The 19,129-nt window shown below is 46.3% G+C and overlaps 1 protein-coding gene across 2 annotated transcripts in view; it reads right to left on the bottom strand.

Moving 5' to 3' along the window:
• Positions 1 to 1,502: 1,502 nt before the first annotated feature.
• deaf1 (DEAF1 transcription factor) overlaps positions 1,503 to 19,129 on the bottom strand; it is an 82,583-nt gene continuing 64,956 nt past the window's right edge. For both annotated transcript variants that reach the window (XM_024384268.2, XM_024384351.2), the window contains exons 10-13: positions 3,345 to 3,613; positions 3,062 to 3,160; positions 2,495 to 2,584; positions 1,503 to 2,150 (exon numbers count right to left, since the gene is read on the bottom strand). In XM_024384268.2, coding sequence (XP_024240036.1) covers positions 2,046 to 2,150; positions 2,495 to 2,584; positions 3,062 to 3,160; positions 3,345 to 3,613 — 563 coding nt within the window. In that variant the 3' untranslated portion in view covers positions 1,503 to 2,045. The remainder of the gene's footprint in view (positions 2,151 to 2,494; positions 2,585 to 3,061; positions 3,161 to 3,344; positions 3,614 to 19,129) is intronic.

Here is a 19,129-nt window from a genome sequence, read left to right as displayed (position 1 = left end):
AAATTTATCAACCCATGGAGGTCTGGATTTGGAGTCACACTCAAAGTGAAAGTGGAAAACCACACTACAGGCTGATCCAACTTTGATGTAATGTCCTTAAAACAAGTCAAAATGAGGCTCAGTAGTGTGTGGCCTCCACGTGTCTGTATGACCTCCCTACAACGCCTGGGCATGCTCCTGATGAGGTGGCGGATGGTCTCCTGAGGGATCTCCTCCCAGACCTGGACTAAAGCATTCGCTAATTCCTGGACAGTCTGTGGTGCAACGTGGCGTTGGTGGATGGAGCGAGACATGATGTCCCAGATGTGCTCAATTGGATTCAGGTCTGGGGAACGGGCGGACGAGTCCATAGCATCAATGCCTTCCTCTTGCAGGAACTGCTGACACACTCCAGCCACATGAGGTCTAGCATGGTCTTGCATTAGGAGGAACCCAGGGCCAACCGCACCAGCATATGGTCTCACAAGGGGTCTGAGGATCTCATCTCGGTACCTAATGGCAGTCAGGCTATCTCTGGCGAGCACATGGAGGGCTGTGCGGTTCCCCAAAGAAATGCCACCCCACACCATGACTGACCCACCGCCAAACCGGTCATGCTGGAGGATGTTGCAGGCAGCAGAACGTTCTCCACGGCGTCTCCAGACTGTCACATGTGCTCAGTGTGAACCTGCTTTCATCTGTGAAGGGCACAGGGCACCAGTGGCCAATGCCAATCTTGGTGTTCTCTGGCAAATGCCAAACATCCTGCCAGGTGTTGGGCTGTAAGCACAACCCCCACCTGTGGACGTCAGGCCCTCATACCACCCTCATGGAGTCTGTTTCTGACCATTTGAGCAGACACATGCACATTTGTAGCCTGCTGGAGGTCATTTTGCAGGGCTCTGGCAGTGCTCCTCCTGCTCCTCCTTGCACAAAGGCGGAGGTAGCGGTCCTGTTGCTGGGTTGTTGCCCTCCTACGGCCTCCTCCACGTCTCCTGATGTACTGGCCTGTCTCCTGGTAGCACCTTCATGCTCTGGAAACTACGCTGACAGACACAGCAAACCTTCTTTCCACTGCTCGCATTGATGTGCCACCCTGGATGAGCTGCACTACCTGAGCCACTTGTGTGGGTTGTAGAATCCGTCTCATGCTACCACTAGAGTGAAAGCACCGCCAGCATTCAAAAGTGACCAAAACATCAGCCAGGAAGCATAGGAACTGAGAAGTGGTCTGTGGTCTCCACCTGCAACACCACTCCTTTATTGGGGGTGTCTTGCGAATTGCCTATAATTTCCACCTGTTGTCTATTCTATTTGCACAACAGCATGTGAAATTTATTGTCAATCAGTGTTGCTTCATAAGTGGACAGTTTGATTTCACAGAAGTGTGATTGACTTGGAGTTACATTGTGTTGTTGAAGTGTTCCCTTTATTTTTTTGAGCAGTGTATAACCTACAGTTGTTTACCAGCCTGTCCTGCTCCATTCAACGTAGGACAGAGCCAATGTAATACATAAAACATGTTAAATAAAATAAATGTATTGATAGAGCAAGTCTTTTTTCGGCAACAGGCATTCTGTGTTTTTAAACCCTGTGGACTACATTTGAAACGTACAGTCATTCAGTAATTGATACATTTACAAATCTAACTAGACACCAGTGTGGGTTGAGGGAAGCAATCACTACTCTTCAAATACTTGATCATCTGAAGCACACAGGCCTCGGAGCTGCATTTGTTAGAGGAAACACATTGACAGAGGTCCCGGGGCGTAATGTTGTGTTTTCAAGAGTCAAAATCTTCACATTTATTTCTTCAGACAGGAGACAATGTAATAGCATACTGCAAAACCTCTGTTTGGTGTAAAATAAATCCCAGCTATCATCAAATGCATGCTCTAGGGACATGACAAAGTCTAGCAACTATCTTTGATGTATTCAAAAGAGCAGCAGCAGCACTTAAATTCCAGCTGGCTGAGTTCTGAATGAGAGGCCATGCTCAAGTCTCCAAGGTATTGAAAGGAGGACTTTGCTGTTTTTACAGAATCTGTTTTCAGTGTCTATACCTGCTAGACCTTGACTTTGTCCATGTCTATGGTTGACATGGGCACCTCCTCCTGGACAGCCACAGCCCCACTGGTCTGGCAGCAGTTGTGCTGGTGCTCCTTCCAGTCCTGCAATAAGAATAAGGCAGACGAAAGGAGTGAGAGAAGTGGTCAGTGGTGGGTGAGTTGAGGGGGCGATTCAATCTCGACACAATTTCAGGAAGTAATGTTTTTCCCTCATTTTGCCCGTTTTTGGTTCCTAAGAGTAGGCTGTTTGATTGAATCACACCCCCACCACTGACGAGGGATCAGTAGTGGGGAGGGTGGTGGGCTGTGATCCAATCAACAGACTTGATGACATGTTCATGCGTCCTAAGAGACCTTTTATGCCCTGCAGAACGAAATGAAGCCGAGCCGACACAACCCCTGACAACTTAGTTCAGTGACACGGTCTGTAGAGGGTTAAATCTTACCTTTCTCTGACAGAAGGTGGAACAGTAGTTGACCTTGTGGCATCCCGTGCATTGGCTCATGGCCTCCCGTCCACAGTTCACGCACATTTGCTGTGGGAGAGAAAGTCACAGAATGGAATCGAATTACAATCTAAAAAAGGGATAGAATTGATTTGAAAATGAACTGGAAATCAGATAACGCAGGTCATACTTAGCATGATAGAAGAGGTTTGCTTCTCCAGGGGAACCAAGAGGCACAAAATGTCACCGCTGGCTTTTTTGTTGATATGATACCAGGGTTACATTTCCCTTTCCCCCATTCTATCTAACAAATGCTCTCAGGTGGGATAAGTCATGTAGCTTCAAGGTTGTTTGTTTCTCTCGTATCTATATTGTTTATGTGTGTGAAGTAGCAGGCATGATATTTCAACCAGCTCTGACAGTTTTATCCTCCAAGGGGAGACCTGGATAAAATAGTATTTCTCTCTTTAATGGACTGAATGGAACACAGCCAAGAGAAAAAGAAAGACAGAAAGAGAGAGAGAAAGGGAAAATGAGAGAAAGAGAGTAAGAGGTCTCTCCATGTACCTTGATTATGATCTCTGTAATTTCTGAGCCTCTCTTCCCCTCTGGGTCGTCTGGGTGCTGGAATGATATCTGACTCTGGAAGGGCTGGGTGAGTGTACACTGCAGGAGGGAAGACCGCAAATAGAAGTTTTTTAACACCTCAAGACACCCAGCATTTCCCCATGGTCATGTTCAATAGGCACAAAACAGAAGAAAATGCTACAGTGCGAAAACTTTTCACTACATTGTGCCATAATGACCATGACCCTGGACTAACCACCAGGGTCTCCTCCAGTCCCCTCACCTCCTTCCTGCTGCCGTGAATCTTGTCCTGGCTGAAGGCATCATGGCCTGCCTGGCAGTGGCAGGCCTGCTTGGCCTGGTCGATCAGTGCCTTGAGCTGCTGCACCGTGCTCAGCAGGCTGTTGGCCGTCTCCTCCAGGTAAAGCCATGTCCTCTGGCTCTCCCTGACCCCAGACACCTCCAGCCCCCCATTCACCAGCCCCGGGGATGAGGATGGAGACTCCACCTTGGCCTGGGGGGCCATGGCCAGTGCCGGTAGCGCTGTCAACACTGTAGGGAGGGAGGGAGGGGTTAGATTAAACCTTTCCATTCCAAATGTACAATGAGAGTATTCAATAATAATTTCTTAAATTTTTTGAGGCAAGGATTGTAGAATATGGATTTTGAACCAATATACTCTCAATAAGGGCATTGGTATGCATACAAACAATCAATATATTGTTTGACAGAAAACAAATTTTTGCATTTAAATGTGTATTTATTAATAGCGATTGATAAGAATGTTAGGCCCGTCCAATTAATATGTAAGCCGGGCAAAAACTACCTTCTGAAATCATGTCAACCCCAACAATAGCTGCCCTTCCTCAAACCTTGATCGCCCCACACCTAGTAACTCCTGACATGACTCCTTATTTTATGCTTCCAAAATAAGACTGGAAAAGGGGGGAAACGTGGGTGGAACGAGGGAGAAAATTAGGCCAGATAAGCCTGCGTGCTCCACCCATTGTCCAAGCATCATGGAGGAGGAGAGATACATCTGTGGCAGTGGCAGTCAGTGTCTTTTAAGATGAGGACAAAAAAAATTGTCATGAGCATGTCCTTATTTCTATTACAGCATATTGGATGACTGTCATTCATATTCCATTCACCCAGTTCAATGTAACAGCGACAGGTTTAGACTACTTCATGATACTCAAATTTTCCCTATACTCATCATGAGGTTGCTACAACCTAGCATATGAATGAACATTTACAACGTAGGTGCAGACAGGTCGAGAGACAAGTACAATAGTTGCAAAGTTTCTATTGGATAAATTCAAGTACATGTATCCCTGTTTTGTTCCCTTTGCTTCCGTTTAAGAAAAGTTTTTCAACAGAATTGGCAGAATGAATACACCCCTGTTCACACTTAAACACAGTTCACTTTCATAGCAGCCACGTATTCCTTCTCGCGTCTATGCGCTTTCCTCCTCCCACCTCTTCCCTTCGCTTTTGGACTTAAGTGCACAACACGTCAGCTGTATGTGACCAGGCAAAAAAAACTTTCCAAGAAAACCACTAACAGCCTACATCGTTCTCACCATATTAGCTAAAGTAACATCATAGTTAGCATAGCTAACAGAACTAACGCTGCGCCACTCGGGGCTCCCAAGTGCTTGAGGTATCACTACAGACACCCTGGTTTGAATCCAGGCTGCATCACATCCGGCCGTGATTGGGATTCCCATAGGTCGGCGCACAAATGGCCCAGCGTCATCCGGGTTTGGTTGGTGTAGGCCGTCAATGTAAATAAGAATTTGTTCTTAACGGACTTACCTAGTTAAATAAAGGACACATTTTAAAAAACATGTTAGTAAACCCAATAGAATCAAGCAGTAAGGTTACAGTGTACAGTCAGTAAGAGTTACACCGGCGGGCCCCGGTGGCAATACATTTGTAAAACCAAAAGCTTACCTTGACTGTTCCAGTGTTGTGTTGGAAAAATATAGCCAGCTAGCTAACATAGCATCTCTCTCTTTGAGTCAACTACTGACCACATTTTATGCACTGCAGTGCTATCTAGCTGTAGCTTATGCTTTTAGTACTAGATGAATTATCTGATCCTGTGATTGGGTGGACAAAATGTCAGTTCATGCTGCAAGAGCTCTGATAGGTTGGTTGACGTCCTCCAGAAGTTGTCATAATTACTATGGAAGGTGGCGAGAACCCTGAGCCTCCTAGGTTTTGAATTGAAGTCAATGTACCCAGAGGAGAATGGAAGCTAGATGTCCTCCGGCTACACCATGTGCTACCCTACAGAGTACTTTTGAGGCAACTGTAGACCTTCTTTGCAAAATAACAAGTATTTGGTGACACGTGATTATATTTAGTTTTATCTAAAAAGGTTAACTTTAATGTTTTACCATTTTTAATGAAATTCACTGAGGATAGCCCTCCCCTTCCTCCTCTGAGGAGCCTCCACTGGTCTGTGGCTGTGGCTCGGGGAAAGGTTTAATAATCATAGGGTTCCACCAAGCAGCACACCGTTGGAGAGATAAATCACTAGTGGGCTTTCATCTTCCTCCAACTGTACCAGAGAGCACAGCAGAACAGACAAAGAGCAACAACAGTCTAAACAAAGAAGCCCCATCTACTCCGGTGGGAGAGAGGGAGATGGAAGGACAGAGAGCGACAAGCATCATCACATACATCACAGGAGCTCTAACACACACACACACACACACACACACACACACACACACCGCATGAGATGAGGCTCAAGACACACAAACACGCACCCTGCATGCAGTCATACGCTCCCCATCCAACCTGAAAGAGCTCAAGAGGATCTGCAGAGAAGAATGAGAGAAACTCCTTAAATACGGGTGTGCGAAGCTTGTAGCGTCATACCCAAGAAGACTCAAGGCTGTAATCCCTGTCAAAGGTGCTTCAACAAAGTACTGAGTAAAGTCTGAATACTTATGTAAATGTGTTTCTTTATTTTATTTATACATTTGCAAAATTTCTAAAACCCTGTTGTTGCTTTGTCATTTTGGAGTATTGTGTGTAGATTGATGAGGGGGGAAAACTATTTAATCCATTTTACAATACGGCTGTAATGTAACAAAATGTGGAAAAAGTCAAGGGGTCTGAATTCTTTCCGAATGCACTTTGTGCGTCACTATGCCGTGTAGTCTCCCACTCCCTGCCGCTGAAAAACATCCCCACCGCATGATGCTGCCACTACCATGCTTCACCGTAGGAATAGTGCCAGGTTTCCTCCATATGTGACGCTTGGCATTCAGGCCAAATAGTTCAATCTTGGTTTCATCAGACTCAATAATCTTGTTTGTCATGGTCTGAGAGTCTTTCAACTCCAAGCAGGCAGTCATGTGCCTTTTACTGAAGAGGGCTTCCATTTGGCCACTCTACAATAAAGGCCTGATTGTTGGAGTGCTGCAGAGATGGCTGACCTTCTAGAGCTCTGTCAGAGTGACCATCAGGATCTAGGTCACCTCCCTAACCAAGGCCATTCTCCTCAGATTGCTCAATTTGGCCGGGTGGCCAGCAATAGGAAGAGTTTTGGTGGTTCCAAACTACTTCCATTCAAGAACAACTGTTCTTGGGGACCTTCAACGCTGCAGACATTTTTTGGTACCCTTCTCCAGATCTGTGCCTCAACACAATCCTGTCTCTGAGAACTACAGACAATTCCTTCAACCTCATGGTTTGGTTTTTGCTCTGACATGCACTGTCAACTGTTGGACCTTATATAGACAGGTGTGTGCCTTTCCAAATTATGTCCAATCAATTGAATTTATCACAGGTGGACTCCAAGTTGTAGAAAAATCTCAAGGATGATCAATGGAAACAGGATGCGCCGGAGCTCAATTTCAAGTCTCATAGCAAAGGGTCTGAATTCATCTGTAAATAAGGTATCTGTTTAATAAACGTGCAAACATTTCTAAAACACTTTTCGCTTTCTCATTATGAGGTATTGTGTGTTGATTGATGAGGAAAACATTTCATTTAAACCATTTTAGAATAAGGCTGTTATGTAACAAAATGTGGAAAAAGTCAAGGGGTCTGAATACTTGCCGAATGCACTCTATATACAATGCATGGGGTGGAAAAGAGGACATTCATTTGAGCAAGGAAATATAATCAACAATGACCAGCCCCATCATATCACATCACCAGGTGTGATGCAAGCTTGTGATTGTTCATTCAAAACAACGTTTTCCCCCTTCAGACAGCTAACATCTTCCACCTATCAAACCAGGTGTGTGTGTGTCAGTGGAGGCTCCTCAGAGGACCATCCTCAGTGAATTTCATTTATTTTTCAAAGTGAAACATTTAAAAAGTTATCATTTTTAGATAAAACTATACTACATATATTCACTTCAACAAATAATTCAAACAAATTGTTTAGCCATGAAGGTCTACAGTAGACTCAGCAGCACTCTGTAGAGTAGCACCATGGTGTTGCTGGAGGACAGCTAACTCCTGTTCTCCTCCGAGTACATTGACTTCAATACAAAGCCTAGGAGGCTCTGTTTTCAACCCTTTCCATAGACTTACACATTAATTATGACTACTTCCAGAGGACATCCTCCAATCTATCAGAGCTCTTGCAGCATGAACTGACATGTACCTAGTACTGAAAGCATATGCTACAGCTAACAAATTAATTTCTTCAAAAATGAAGGTGGAGAAAGAGAGATATTTCATAATTTCTCTCTTCTCACTTAGGTAGCAAATGCAGCTAGCTAGTTTAGCCTACTCAAACACCCGGCTCAAACAGAAGGATGCTATGTTAGCTAGCTGTCTATGAATATCAAAACACTGGAACTCTTTCAAGTCAAGGTAAGCTTTCGGTTTTACAAAATTATTGGCACCGGAGCCGCAGGTGTAACTGTTAAACTGCTTACTGACTGTACTGCATGATTGTAGCAGGTTTACTAACGTGTTAGTTCTATTAGCTATGTTGACTATGATGTTACTTTAGCTAATATGGTGACAATGATGTAGGCTGTGTGTAGCAGTTATGATATGAAGGTATGGATTGGAAAGATTTTTTGGCCTGGTCACAAAAAGCTGATGTGTTGTGCAGGAAAAGGTGAGAGGAGGAGAGCGTGAAGATGCGAGAAGGAATACAACGAGCTGTTTGTATGTTTCTATATAAGTGAACTGCTTGTATATGATTAGGGGTGTATTCATTCCGCCAACTCTGTTGAAAAACTTTTCTTAAGCGGAAGCAAACAGAACAAAACGGGTATAAACATACCTGAATTTGTTCAATAGAAACGCTTGCAACTGTTGGACTAACGATTACACCCTAGATCAGCTAGATGCAGGTAAGAGTGTGCAAGGCGATATTGAATGTGTCACTGTCTGTCCATGTGTCACTGTCACCTCAAATGTTTATCTTGACCTGTGTGCACCAACTGTGTAAACTTTCATTTATAGGCAGTAGCAACCTCATGATGAGTATTGGGAAAATTTAAGTAGCCTTAACCTGTCACATTGAACTGGGTGACTGGAAAATGAATGACAGTAATCCAATATGCTGTAATAGAAATAAGACCTTGCTCATATTACATGTTTTTTTAAATATACATATATATACACAAATAAATAAATAGACGTCATCTTAAAAGGCACCGACCGTCACTGGTGTGTGTAGACATGCATGCGGGTGTGTGTACGCTTGAGTAAAAGAGATCTGCAGGGAGTACATCAATGCACTTGCACACAGCACGGCTACAGACAAAAGGCTATATTTGCAAACAGACTGATTGTATGCAGTTTCCAGAGCACTGAGACAATCACTCCGGCTGTGTTGATGGACGGCCTGTTTGTGTTGGGGCATCGTAATACAGAATTCTATAAGGATGCTGAGAGAAAGAAAGCGAGAGAGAGAGAGCGCAAACAAGGGAGCGAGATAAAAATAGGAAAGTGAGCTATAAAAAGTTGGGGATGAGACGAGATAAATATATGGAAGAGAAAGAAAGTGAAGGAAACAGAGAAATATGTGGAAGTCAAAGAAAAAGATACAGAATGAGAGCAAAGAGAAAGCGAGACAGAGAGAGAGTGAGAGGAAGAGAAGGAGAGAGAAAGTGTGAGAGGAAGAGGAGAGAGAAAGTGAGAGAGAGCGCGAGTGTGCGAGAATTCAAGAGCTAAAGAGAGGGACAGCTAGAGAGAGACTCCTGAGAAGAGTGACACCTGTGATCTCCACCTGTAAAGCCTTGATTAGAGGATCAATGTCCTGGAGGTGCACAACGCCCCATAACATCCACTGCAGAGGGAATAAAAGTCAAAAACACTCCTAGGAGAGGAGAGAAATAATTCCCTCAACAAAGTTAGTTCCTCATTGTTCACTTGAATAGACTGAGACGCATCAGGGGTTGAGAAGAGGACTATAGAACAGACAGTACAGTGCAATCCTAACTAGTTGGCCAGAGAGAGCAACAAAGAAAACAAAAAGACAGCATGCCAGGCAGACATCAGTCCATACCAGGGTTCTCCAACTCTGTTCCTGGAGCGCTACCTCTAGGTTTTCATTCCAACCCTAATCTAGTACACCTGATTCTAATAATTAGCTGGTTGATCAACTGAATCAGGTTAGTTCCAGCTGGGGTTGGATTGAAAACCTACTGGAGGGTATCTCTCCAGGAACAGGGTTGGAGAGCCCTGGTATATCCACTAAACAAAGACATCAGGCAGGCAGACAGAGTGCTTTGGTCTATACACTTTTGGCTTCTCACAGTACTAAACGAAGGTGTACTAGTGCTGAGCTTTTTGAGGTCAGTTCGGTTTCGCTTATTAAAAAAAGAATACGTTTTCAATTACGATTTTTTTTTTTTTTTTACATTAAATGCATAATGAAATAATTATTTTAGAGTTTATTAATTCAACTTGCAAAGTAAAAAAATTGTGAAAATTAAATTGCCAAAACCAAATATTCCACAATCTCTGTCAGGTCCACATTGGGTAGACAAAGGAAAAATTGTAAATTACGATGAAAATAATATTAGTTCCGTCCTGTACTTAGATTTTATTTGAGGACATTTTTATTTTTCATTCATTAAAGTCATCTTCTCATCCAGGCAGTAACAGTCAGCCAGCCAGCCCATCTAACGTTATCTATCCTATTCAGCGAGGCTAGCCTGCTGCAGAGCTGCCTGACGTGTTGTGTACATTCCTCTCTCATGCGAGCTGTGTAAAAGTGTATCAAATAACAGATGCAATGGATTATGGTCATTGTAGTTAAATACCTTGTTTCTGTGCTGAACTAGGTTCAAAATTTGCTTAATGGAAACTACAACTCTCTTCAGCCCAGTGTCCCACATAGTGCCTGACTTGATTTCTGTCTTGAATTATTTAAAATTAGTTCTAGAGAAATGTGCGTTGGGCTCAAAAAACAAAAAAAGTACAATGGAATTCAAGTAATTGAAGCGACGGGCAATTAGTTCAAATCAAACCTTATTAGTCACATGCAACGAATATAACAGGTGTAGACCTTACAGCGAAATGCTTACTTACGAGCCCTTAACAATGCAGTTTCGGAAAAAACAAATGAATATGAAGAGATAAAACAAGTAATTAAAGAGCAGCAGTAATATAACAATAGCGAGACTATATACAGGGGGTACCGATACAGAGTAAATGTGCGGGAGCACCGGTTAGTTGAGGTAGTATGTACAAGTAGGTAGAGTTATTAAAGTGACTATGCATAGATGACAACCGAGAGTAGCAGTGATGTAAAGAGGGGGGGGCAATGAAAATAGTCTGGGTAGCCATTTGACTGGATGTTCAGGAGTCTTATGGCTGGGGGGGTAAAAGCGGTTTAGAAGCCTTTTGGAACTAGACTTGGCGCACCGGTACTGCTTGCCGTGCGGTAGCTGAGAGAACAGTCTATGACTAGGGTGGCTGGAGTCTTTGACAATTTTCTGGGCCTTCCTCTGACTCCGCCTGGTATAGAGGTCCTGGATGGCAGGACCTGGGCCGTTCGCACTAACCTCTGTAGTGCCTTGCGGTCGGAAGTCGAGCAGTTGCCATACCAGGCAGCGATGCAACATGCTCTCGATGGTGCAGCTGTAGAAACTTCTGAGGATCTGAGGACACATGCCAAATATTTTCAGTCTCCTGAGGGGGAATAGGTTTTGTCGTACCCTCTTCACGACTGCCTTGGTGTGCTTGGACCATGTTAGTTTATTGGTGATGTGGACATCAAGGAACTTGAAGCTCTCAACCTGATGATGGTGTTGATTTGAGCCATAACCAGCCTTTTAAAGCACTTCATGGCTACAGACGTGAGTTCTACGGGTCGGTAGTCATTTAGGCAGGTTACCTTAGTTTTCTTGGGCACAGGCACTATGGTGGTCTGCTTGAAACATAGTTGGTATTACAGACTTGGACAGGGAAAGGTTGAAAATGTCAGTGAAGACACTTGCCAGTTGGTCAGCGCATGCTCGCAGTACACGTCCTGGAAGTCCGCCTGGCCCTGCGGCCTTGTGAATGTTGACCTGTTAAGGTCTTACTCACATCGACTGCAGAGGGCGTGATCACACAGCTTGTGCTCTCATGCATGTTTCAGTGTTATTTGCCTCGAAGCGAGCATAGAAGTAGTTTAGCTCGTCTGGTAGGCTCGTGTCACTGGGCAGCTCTCGGCTGTGCTTCCCTTCCTAGTCTGTAATAGTTTTCAAGCCCTGCCACATCCGACGAGCCGGTGTAGTACGATTCGATCTTAGACCTGTATTGACGGTTTGCCTGTTTGATGGATCGCCGGAGGTCATAGCGGGATTTCTTATAAGCTTCCGGATTAGAGTCGCGCTCTTTGAAAGCGGCAGCTCTAGCCTTTAGCTCAGTGTGGATGTTGCCTGCAATCCATGGCTTCTGGTTGTACGGTCACTGTGGGGACGACGTCATTGATGCGCTTTTTGATGAAGCCAATGACTGATATGGTGTACTCCAATGCCATTGGAGGAATCCCAGAACATATTCCAGTCTGTGAGCAAAACAGTCCTGTAGCTTAGCATCTGACCACTTTTTTATTGATCTCATCACTGGTGCTTCCAGTTTTAATTTTTGCTTGTAAGCAGGAATCAGGAGGATATAATTATGGTCAGATTTGCCAAATGGAGGGTGAGGAAGAGCTTTGTATGCTTCTCTGTGTGTGGAGTAAAGGTGGTCCAGAGTTGTTTCCCCTCTGGTTGCACATTTAACATGCTGATAGAAATTTGATCAATCAGATTTAAGTTTCCCTGCATTAAAGTCCCCGGCTACTAGGAGCGCCGCCTCTGGGTGAGGGTTTTCTTGTTTGCTTATGGCGGAATACAGCTCATTCAATGCGGTCTTAGTGCCAGCCTCTGTCTGTGGTGGTATGTAAACGGCTATGAAAAATACAGATCAAAACTCTAGGTAGATAGTGTGGTCTACAGCGTATCATGAGATACTGTACCATAGGCGAGCAATAGCTCAAGACTTCCTTAGATATCGTGCACCAGATGTTATTTACAAAAATACATAGTCCGCAGCCCCTCGTCTTACCAGACGCCGCTGTTCTATCCTGCCGGTACAGCGTATAACCAGCCAGCTGTATGTTGATAGTGTCTTCGTTCAGCCACGACTCCATGAAGCATAAGATATTACAGTTTTGAATGTCCTGTTGGTAGTTTAATCTTCCACGTAGGTATTTTATTCTCCAAAGACTGCACGTTTGCTAGCAGAATGTAAGGAAGTGGAGGTTTATTCAATCGCCTATGAATTCTCAGAAGGCAGTCCGCCATCTGGCCCCTTTTTTGTCTCCTCCTCACACAAATCCCAGGGATCTGGGCCTGTTCCAGAGAAAGAAGAAAATCATTTGTGTCGAGCTAGTAGTTGTTTAATAACCGGGGGGAAAACACAAACACTAAATCCCAGAAACATCCTGGTGCACTATCAACTATTGGTGCACTATCAACCACCAACTATGGTGAGGGGCTACCTTTCTCTTCACTAGGCGGCTCCTAAAATAACCAGGCATCCATCTTTGCCGAGGGCTTAATTGTGTGAATGTTTCCAGTGTGTGTGTGTGTGTGTGTGTGTGTGTGTGTGTGTGTGTGTGTGTGTGAGAGAGAGCAATGGGAACAGAGAGAGAGAGACTGATGGGAACAGAGAGAGAGAGAGAGAGAGAGAGCGAGCGAGGGAACAGAGAGAGAGAGAGAGAGAGCGAGCGACAGGAACAGAGAGAGAGAGAGAGAGCGAGCGACGGAACAGAGAGAGAGAGAGAGCGAGCGACGGGAACAGAGAGAGAGAGAGAGAGCGACGGGAACAGAGAGAGAGAGAGAGAGAGAGAGACGGAACAGAGAGAGAGAGAGAGAGAGAGAGAGAGAGAGAGACGGGAACAGAGGGGAACAGAGAGAGAGAGAGAGCGAGCGACGGGAACAGAGAGAGAGAGAGAGATAGATATATAGAGCTATTTGCCCACGGAAAAGAGAGAGAGAGAGATAGAGAGCGAGCGACGGGAACAGAGAGAGAGAGAGAGAGAGAGCGTTTTTAACGGGGAACAGAGAGAGAGAGAGAGAGCGAGCGACGGAACAGAGAGAGAGAGAGAGAGAGAGAGAGCCGAACGACGGGAACAGAGAGAGAGAGAGAGAGAGAGAGAGAGAGAGAACGACGGAACAGAGAGAGAGAGAGAGAGAGAGAGAGAGAGCGAGCAACGGGAACAGAGAGAGAGAGAGAGAGAGAGAGAGAGAGAGAGCGAGCAACGGGAACAGAGAGAGAGAGAGAGAGAGAGAGAAAGGGCGACGGGAACAGAGAGAGAGAGAGAGAGAGAGAGAGAGAGAGAGAGAGATATAGCGACGGAACAGAGAGAGAGAGAGAGAGATATATAGAGAGAGAGAATACATATATATATAGATATATATATATATATATATATAGAGCGACCTGAATCTTATAGATATATATATATATATAGATATATATAGCGAGCGAAAACGGGAACAAGAGAGAGAGAGAGAGAGAGAGATAGAGCGAGCAACGGAACAGAGAGAGAGAGAGAGAGAGAGAGAGAGAGAACAGAGAGAGAGAGAGAGAGAGAGAGAGAGAGAGAGAGAGCGAGCGAGCGACGGGAACAGAGAGAGAGAGAGAGAGAGAGAGAGAGATAGAGAGAGCGACGGGAACAGAGAGAGAGAGAGAGAGAGAGAGAGCAAACAGAGAGAGAGAGAGAGAGCGAGCGATACGGAACAGAGAGAGAGAGAGAGAGAGAGCGAGACGGGAACAGAGAGAGAGAGAGAGAGCGAGCTACACGGAACAGAGAGAGAGAGAGAGAGCGAGCGACGGGAACAGAGAGAGAGAGAGAGAGAGAGAGAGAGCGACGGGAACAGAGAGAGAGAGAGAGAGAGAGAGAGAGCGAGCGACGGAACAGAGAGAGAGAGAGAGAGAGAGCGCGAGCGACGGAACAGAGAGAGAGAGAGAGAGCGAGCGACGGGAACAGAGAGAGAGAGAGAGAGAGACGGACGGAACAGAGAGAGAGAGAGCGAGGCGACGGGAACAGAGAGAGAGAGAGAGAGAGAGATATAGAGCGAACGGGAACAGAGAGAGAGAGAGAGAGAGAAGACGGAACAGAGAGAGAGAGATAGAGAGAGAACAAGAACAGAGAGAGAGATATATATATATATATTAAACCACGGAACAGAGAGAGAGAGAGAGAGATAGATATAGAGAGAGAGAGAGAGAGAACGGGAACAGAGACGGAAGAGAGAGAGAGAGAGAGAGAGAGAGAGCGAGCAACGGGAACAGAGAGAGAGAGAGAGAGAGAGCGGGCGACGGAACAGAGAGAGAGAGAGAGAGAGAGAGAGAGAGAGAGAGAGAGCGAGCTGACGGGAACAGAGAGAGAGAGAGAGAGAGAGAGAGAGAGAGAGAGCGACGGAACAGAGAGAGAGAGATATTAGATTCGAGAGAGCCTGAACCATATATTAGAGATATATTAGATAGAGATAGAGCGACGGAAAACTATATATATATATATATTATATATATATATTAGAGAGATATTATTTTCCAACCAAACCATATATAACAGATTATTATTAGAGAGAGAACTTTAAAAATACACGGGGAACATATAGAGAGATAGAGATATGACGGAACAGAGAGACAGAGACAGAGAGCGAACGACGGAACAGAGAGAGAGAGAGAGAGAGAGCGAACGACGGGAACAGAGAGAGAGAGAGAGAGAGACGGGAACAGAGAGAGAGAGAACGGGAAGAGAGAGAGAGAGAGACGGGAACAGAGACAGATAGAGAGCGAGAGACGGAACAGAGAGAGAGAGAGAGAGAGCGAGCGACGGAACAGAGAGAGAGAGAGCGAGCGACGGAACAGAGAGAGAGAGAGAGAGAGCGAGCGAACGGGAACAGAGAGAGAGAGAGAGAGAGAGAACTATCGACGGAACAGATGAGAGAGAGAGAGAGAGAACGCACGGGAACAGATAGAGAGCAGAGAACAGAGGGAGAGAGAGAGAGAGACGGGAGAGAGCGAGAAACGGGAACAGAGAGAGAGAGAGAGAGAGACAGAGAGAGAGAGAGAGCGAGCAACGGAACAGAGAGAGAGAGAGGGCGAGAGCGAGCGAACAGGAACAGAGAGAGAGAGAATGTACGTGCACAGAGCGAGCGAGAGAGAGAGAGAGAGGAGAGAGATTTCGATGACCGAACAGAGAGAGAGCGAGAGAGAGAGAGAGAGAGCGAGCGACGGGAACGAGAGAGAGAGAGAGAGAGAGCAGAGCGAGCGACGGAACAGAGAGAGGAGAGCGAGCGAGCGAGAGAGAGAGCAGCCACTAACAGAGAGAGAGAGAGAGAGAGAGAGAGCGGAAACACGGGAACAGAGAGAGAGAGAGAGAGAGAGCGCGAACGACGGGAACAGAGAGAGAGAGAGACGTATGCGACGGAACAGAGCAGAGAGAGAGAGAGAGAGAGCGAGCGACGGAACAGAGAGAGAGAGAGAGAGAGCGAGAGCGACGGAACAGAGAGAGAGAGAGAGACTGAGCGGTCGAAACAGAGAGAGAGAGAGAGACTTGACGGGAACAGAGAGAGAGAGAGAGCGAGCAGATGAGCAGAGAGCGAGCTACTGATCTGTGAGAGAGAGAGAGAGCGAGAGAGAGAGAGAGAGAATATTTGCAGCTTAATGGAACAGAGAGAGAGAGATAGAGAGAGCGAGCCAATGGGAACAGAGAGAGAGAGAGAGAGAGAGAGAGAGCGAGCGACCGGAACAGAGAGAGAGAGAGAGAGAGCGAGCGACGGTGAAGAGAGAGAGAGAGAGAGAGAGAGACAGAGAGAGAGTTAATGGGAACAGAGAGAGGAACAGAGAGAGAGAGATTTCGAGCTGACAGGAACAGAGAGAGAGAGAGATATATATTTAGGACGGGAACAGAGATAGAGAGAGATAGCTTAACACGGAACAGAGAGAGAGAGAGAGCCGAGCGACGGGAACAGAGAGAGAGAGAGAGAGCGACGGAACAGAGAGAGAGAGAGATAGAGAGCGCAGCGACGGGAACAGAGAGAGAGAGAGACGAGCGACGGAACAGAGAGAGAGAGAGCGAGCGACGGGAACAGAGAGAGAGAGAGAGAAGAACAGAGAGAGAGAGAGCGACGGAACAGAGAGAGAGAGAGAGAGAGAGCGACGGGAACAGAGAGAGAGAGAGAGAGAGAGAGCGAGCACGGAACAGAGAGAGAGAGAGCGAGCGACGGAAACAGAACAGAGAGAGAGAGAGAGAGAGATACGGAACAGAGAGAGTATTAAGACTATATAGAGCGAGCGACGGAACATTTATTATTGGTTAGAGGAGCTCCGACGGAACAGAGAGAGAGAGAGAGAGAGAGAGAGAGCGACGGAACAGAGAGAGATAGAGAGAGAGATAGAGAGAGAGCGCATATACGGGAACAGATATATATAGAGATCTTGAACAGAGAATATATATATAGATAGAGAGAGAGAGATGAAGACGGAACTTGAGAGAGAGAGAGAGAGAGAGAGAGAGAAGAGCGATCGTGGGAACAGAGAGAGAGAGAGAGCAGTGATCGGGAACAGAGAGAGAGAGAGAGAGAGAGAGAGAGCTAAATATACGGAACAGAGAGAGAGAGGAGAGAGAGAGATATATACGGGAATGAGAGAGACAGAGAGAGATATCGACGGAACAGAGAGAGAACAGAGAGAGAGAGAGAGAGCGAGCGACGGAACAGAGAGAGAGAGAGAGAGAGCGAGCGACGGAACAGAGAGAGAGACAGAGAGAGAGAGCGACGGAACAGAGAGAGAGAGAGAGCGAGCGACGGAACAGAGAGAGAGAGAGAGCGAGCGACGGAACAGAGAGAGAGAGAGAGAGAGACGGAGCGACGGAACAGAGAACGAGCTGACGGAACAGAGAGGAGAGAGCGAGCCTGTTATATATATATATATATATATATATTTACGGAACAGAGAGAGAGAGAGAGAGAGAGAGCGAGCGACGGAACAGAGAGAGAGAGAGAGAGAGAGCGAGCGACGGAACAGAGAGAGAGAGAGACTGACGGGAACAGAGAGAGAGAGAGAGACTGACGGGAACAGAGAGAGAGAGAGAGCGAGCGACGGGAACAGAGAGAGAGAGAGCGAGCGACGGGAACAGAGAGAGAGAGCGAGCGACGGGAACAGAGAGTGATTGAGAGCGAGCGACGGGAACAGAGAGAGAGAGAGAGCGAGCGACGGGAACAGAGAGAGAGAGAGAGCGAGCGACGGGAACAGAGAGAGAGAGAAACTGACGGGAACAGAGAGAGAGAGAGCGAGCGACGGAACAGAGAGAGAGAGAGAGCGAGCGACGGAACAGAGAGATTATTAGAGAGTTTTCGATCGGAACAGAGAGAGATTATTATAGCGACGGAACAGAAGAGAGAGCATACCTGCCCATATTCGCTCCAACTATAAAGAGATATTATTTTAATCTTAAATAGAGAGAGAGAGATCTGTTTCAACTTGAACAGAGAGAGAGAGAGAGACGAATGACGGGAACAGAGAGAGAGAGAGCGAGCGACTGGAACAGAGAGAGAGAGAGCGAGCCATGACGGAACAGAGAGAGAGAGAGCGAGAGCGAGCGACGGGAACAGAGAGAGAGAGAGAGAGAGAGAGAGCGAGCACGGGAACAGAGAGAGAGAGAGAGAGCGAACGACGGGAAACAGAGAGAGAGAGAGAGAGAGAGAACGTGACGGAACAGAGAGAGAGAGAGAGAGAGAGAACAGAGAGAGAGAGAGAGAGAGAGAGAGAGAGAGAGAGAGCTGAAACGGAACAGAGAGAGAGAGAGAGAGAGAGCGAGCGACGGAACAGAGAGAGAGAGAGAGAGAAGAGAGAGAGAGAGAGAGCAACGGAACAGAGAGAGAGAGAGAGAGAGAGCGAGCGACGGGAACAGAGAGAGAGAGATGAAAGACTGACTGGAACAGAGAGAGAGAGAGAGAGAGAGCGAGCGGGAACAGAGAGTGATTGAGAGAGAGAAAACAGAGAGAGAGAGAGAGCGACGGAACAGAACAGAGAGAGAGAGAGAGAGCTAATCTTGAAAAACGGAGAACAGAGAGAGAGAGAGAGAACTGACGGAACAGAGAGAGAGAGAGAGAGATGTTTCATTAACGAGAGAGAGATATAGAGAGATATCTTGAGCAGCATGGAACAGAGGAGGAGAAGAGAGAGAGAGAGCGAGGCGATATGAACAGAGAGAGCGAGGGGAACAGAGAGAGAGAGAGAGCGAGCGACTGGAACAGAGAGAGAGAGAGAGAGAGGAGAGAGCCGACGGAACAGAGAGAGAGAGAAGAACAGAGAGAGAGAGAGAGAGCGAACACTGGAACAACAGAGAGAGAGAGAGAGAGAGAGAGCGAGCGACGGAACAGAGAGGCAGAGAGAGAGAGAGAGAGCGAGCGACTGAACAGAGAGAGAGAGAGAGAGAGAGAGAGAGAGCTTGAAATGAATGGAACAGAGAGAGAGAGAGAGAGAGAGAGACATGAAAGACGGAATATAGAGAGAGAGAGAGCCAGGCCACGGGAACAGAGAGAGAGAGAGAGAGCAGCGAACGGAACAGAGAGAGAGAGA

The sequence above is a fragment of the Oncorhynchus tshawytscha genome, linkage group LG01 (genome assembly GCF_018296145.1).
Source record: "Oncorhynchus tshawytscha isolate Ot180627B linkage group LG01, Otsh_v2.0, whole genome shotgun sequence".
In the NCBI taxonomy this organism is placed as follows: domain Eukaryota; kingdom Metazoa; phylum Chordata; class Actinopteri; order Salmoniformes; family Salmonidae; genus Oncorhynchus; species Oncorhynchus tshawytscha.
Note: the sequence above shows the minus strand (reverse complement) of the source record. Positions and strands in the feature narration are given on the sequence as shown.